This window comes from Sinocyclocheilus rhinocerous, unplaced genomic scaffold (genome assembly GCF_001515625.1).
Source record: "Sinocyclocheilus rhinocerous isolate Xijiao unplaced genomic scaffold, SAMN03320098_v1.1 scaffold2323, whole genome shotgun sequence".
Lineage (NCBI taxonomy): Eukaryota > Metazoa > Chordata > Actinopteri > Cypriniformes > Cyprinidae > Sinocyclocheilus > Sinocyclocheilus rhinocerous.
Window position 1 is genome coordinate 26,180 of NW_015664979.1, and position 4,602 is coordinate 30,781.

A 4,602-nucleotide genomic window follows, 5' to 3' on the forward strand; every position below is an offset into this window, starting at 1 on the left:
TCATAGGTTTTACATCCTCAAAGGTAGGGCTAATATAATGTCATAATAGGCTATACTAAACATGTTTGACCTGAAGAATATAGAATCCTTAGATCCATCTATAAATAGGCCTATGTGCAGTTCTAACGCATATTCTTGCTAAATAAACTCTTTTGGGACAGATATCATGATATGTGTTTTATTTATTTAGGTCATTCGTTCATTAAGTCTGAGATGATCAACTCTAGAAATATTTTCTAAGGGCGCGCACTTGGCAAAGCAACAGTCAATCAGTATTTCTGTAATGCTGACTGTTTGAGCATTTTTATTTGCTGTCCATCCAAAACTTGTGTCCATCTACACTTCTGTTCTCTATCTATCCCCAATACAAAGGAAGTCAATGGTAACTAAAACTGCGGGACGTCTGGAGACTCCGTACAGCAGTAACGTTCCAACGGCTCTGACTTGCGTTTCCCAAAATCGTCGTTAGTTCCATTGAGCTCAATTGGTAACTACGGTACAGTACGCTACAGTACCTCCTCGAGCTTTAGGTGGCGCTAAAGCTCCAAATGGTGGTGGACAATCGCCGTTAAAGGGGTCATATGATACGATTTCAATTTTTCCTTTCTCTTTGAAGTGTTAATGCAACGAAATGCGTAAAAAGACAGTACGAGTCATTATAATCCATAATTATGTCCCCACTGGATGCAACGAGAAGTAACGTTAGTTAAGAGACAGAAGAAGAGTTTAGTTTGAAACACAACTGAGCGCGATGGAATTAGAATCATTGTATTCATTTTTGATTAAGCGCATGATGGCAGCAGCCGATTAAATATTCGACTGTGTCAAAGAAAATTTGACTGAATATAAGAAAGAAATCGAGTGTCTAAAGCAGGAGAACTATTGTCAGAGGAGGCGAATCTGCAGCTGTGCAGAAACATGCCATGGTCAGTAACGCTAAGTTAGCCATATGAGTTACACAATAACTCTTTATGACAGTTTTCAAGTCATATTCCTTTGGGGGATAATACTTGGTGTTAATATGTTTGTGACGTGAACAATATTAGTACCATGGTATTATTTTAACTAACTTAGAGTAACTGTCATGTTACTCCAAGGTTTCCACATAATTATCATGTCATATAAAAGCGCCTCAATGTTTTTGCAGTAGAAAACTAATCTAATGCCTCTTGTCATCCAGATACTCAGAGAGATGGAGTTCTGCAAGGTCCGATGGGTTCAGAGCTCTCAGAAATACGAGTGAAGTTGGAGTTTGCCAACCATGAGCCTTTGAGTCAAGCCTCCTTCAATACTTCGCCCCTTTTCTGAAGGGGTCTGAGGGCAGGAATCCCCTCAGTGCCTCTCACTTCTGCCAGAGAATAAAGATAGTGGTGGCACAGATCCACAGTCATCCATCACGGTTAAGTCAGAGCAGTGTGATGAACTTCTAGTAACTGAACAAGAGCCGTCGTCTGTTCAGCGTGACCTTGAATCCTTTCAAGGGGTCTTACGAAGGCAAAGGAGAAAACACCAGGATGGACGTTTCAGGAACACAGGAAGTTTGCAGAGTCACATGTTAGTACACCAGAATGAGAGACCTTTCTGCTGTGGATTGTGTGGGAGTCATTTTAAATCCAAATACACCTTGAAGGAACACGAGAGAATTCATAAAGGTGATTATCGCCACAGCTGCCCGAAGTGTGGAAGGGGTTTTTCGCTATCAAATCATGTCAGAGATCACCTCACGGCAGCTCGCTGTCTTCGCTCTTCATCCTCCAGAAAATAAATACTACATGAACACAATATTAGATTGCACACTAATGTGCAAACTAATATATTAAAGCAAACAACAGAGAACTCTTGCTTTTCTTCCAAAGGATGTGATTTAAAATATTAAAGAATATCTATCCGTTCAAATTCTGGTTCAGAACAAACAGTCTGGCTACCTGCGTGAATTCAGTTTTAACATGTTTTCAAAGATTGAAATGCAAATATTGGTTGCATGCATGATGTTAGTTTTTCTTATCCATCAAAACAAAAGTCAGCAGCACCTTGGTTTGTTTTATTATGCTTAATTATAAGCAATGCAAATAAGTGCCTCATCAGTTCAATATCTATACCGAGTTGTTAGATTTCAGAAATGACTGTGAAGCTCTGGTTCTGTAATTTCTTGGTCAAATTGTTGCATTAAAAAACGTATAATCCACGTTTTCCAATGCTATGCAGCTGTCCATAGTTAAATGTTCACAACATTCGTTATAACAGTTTTAAGTGATGATAACAGTGATTCTGTTATATACTCTGTTATATGTTCTGTTATACCTCATGGCGATTTATGATATATGATCTATTATAGCATGCCTATGTTAACAAGAAAAAGTTGATATCTGAATCTTATATAAAGGATGTTGTGGTAGTTTCAGTTCTTTGGGCATAATAAAAACAACAACATTCTATTAAAATGTTCTTCGTATTAAATCTGACTGTTCTTAACATTGTCATATTTGTTAAACTAGTCTAATGATTTGATGTTCACTTAAATAGTATTACAATCACACAATGTTGCCTTATTTTAATTTAATCTTAATGTGTGCACACTTTATAATATTTCTGTAGCTCATTTAGTAGAGCGTGGTGCAAACAACGCCAAGGTCATGACTCCAAAAGGTCGAACTTCAATAAGTAATGCAGTGTAAATCTCTGAATAAAAGCATATTTGTCAAATGCATAAATGTAGCTAAATGTGAAGCAGAAGCCAGGTTTGTTGTAAACCTAGTGATCTGCCTTAATTTTTATGTATGTAAATGCAACCCCATAAGCAGACTTAGATTAAATGTGTCTAGTGTGCATGGACTTCCGAGCAATTCTTACAACATCTTTAACATGTTGGTATTGTGATAAATGTCAGTTTTCTCCATAAACCACTAGGTGGCGGCAATATCTTAAAATTGGTTTCTCCACCTTGTGGGAAGTAAACTGAATTTTAATAGGGAGAAATTCTGTCAGGTTAAAATCAGCCGAATGTAATCATGTAAAAGATAACAAATCAAATGTTCAACCAAACTACAATATTGTGTGATAAATAATAAAAAAGGTGTAATATATATAGTGATTGTCAAAATCAGATACAAAAATATTTTTTAAATACGAGTGTATCTTCAATAAATGTTTAAGTCACTGAGGTATTGAATAAAAGATTAAAAGAAGGATTTCATGAATGGGGTCAACAAAAATTTTTTGCCAGCATTGCATTTTTTTAACAATTTTTTTAGACAAGTGTGACAGTAGCTATACAGACATTACTCCACATCAAGTATGGTCATGAAAAATCATCTTTATTTTCACAAATTAAAAGAATTCATGACAGCTGGAATGGCATGACAGGGTAAGACGGTTGTGTGGTTATAGAGATCTCAAAAGAAAACATTCACTAAACAATCATTTTAATTAAGAAAATAAGGTAAGAAACCGGCACCATTCATTCCCACTTCAAGCACTGGGTCAAACACAATAATACATTTCTACAGGTAATTCATTAATTTTTGAACTATTCCATGATTTCCTTCACATTTTTGTAGATTCTTGTTTTTGTTTTTTTCTACATTTTAACTGTGTAAGGATAAAAAGGCATTTAAATGTCCAATGTTAATGTATACAATCCTCTCACAAAACAGGCAGTACAGCTAAGAAAAGATTAATAAAGATATAATTCTTTGTAGCCCTGAGTACAATGTTTTTACCTGCATTATTTGTTTTAAGATATGTAAACATGAATGAAATATAGATCCTTGCCGTTTCCCAAACTGGGGTAGTAATAACTTGTCTTTGCAGGTGCATTTTATTGCACTTGAAATATATCTCGAAATAAAACTCAAAGTGTGATTTGAGACCATTTGCATTAGTGGAAAATTGATACATTTTGAAAAATCTCTGACCGAATGTGTGAATGTTGGCATGTTTGAGTAATTGCCATTCTTCACAGAAATTCCGAAAGAAACAATGCTATCATACCAACCTATTTAAGACATAACATCCATTATGAACAAAAAGATACTAATCCCAATTTAAACTCTGCAGTTTTTCTATGGAGGAAATTTTATTTTAAAAAATCTCCCCATTGGTTTCTTTCGGAATTTCTGCTTACAAGTGACCAGTCCTGAATACAAAGGTGAAACATCTTCATCATCATCTTCATCACTAGACTATCTGATCCCATTCTTCATCACTTCTGGTTTTGACAGTGTCCCTGGGTTACAGATAGAAGCCAGATGCTTAAATGCTGGTCCAAGGTCTGAGAGCAACTCAGGATCGTGACAGTAGCTATACAGACATTACTCCACATCCAGTATGGTCATGAAAAATCATCTTTATTTTCCCAAATTAAAAGAATTCATGACAGCTGGAATGGCATGACAGGGTAAGACAGTTGTGTGGTTATAGAGATCTCAAAAGAAAACATTCACTAAACAATCATTTTAATTAAGAAAATAAGGTACGAAACCGGCACCATTCATTCCCACTTCAAGCACTGGGTCAAACACAATAATACATTTCTACAGGTAATTCATTAATTTTTGAACTATTCCATGATTTCCTTCACATTTTTGTAGATTCTTGTTTTTG

At 35.7% G+C, this 4,602-nt stretch overlaps 1 protein-coding gene across 1 annotated transcript; it reads left to right on the plus strand.

The window, feature by feature from the left end:
• Window positions 1-751: 751 nt before the first annotated feature.
• On the plus strand, window positions 752-1,765 carry LOC107730475 (zinc finger and BTB domain-containing protein 49). The gene is given in 3 exon segments (XM_074560141.1): window positions 752-926; window positions 1,181-1,302; window positions 1,337-1,765. Coding segments are annotated over 3 exon segments (726 nt in total).
• The last annotated feature ends 2,837 nt before the right edge of the window (window positions 1,766-4,602 follow it).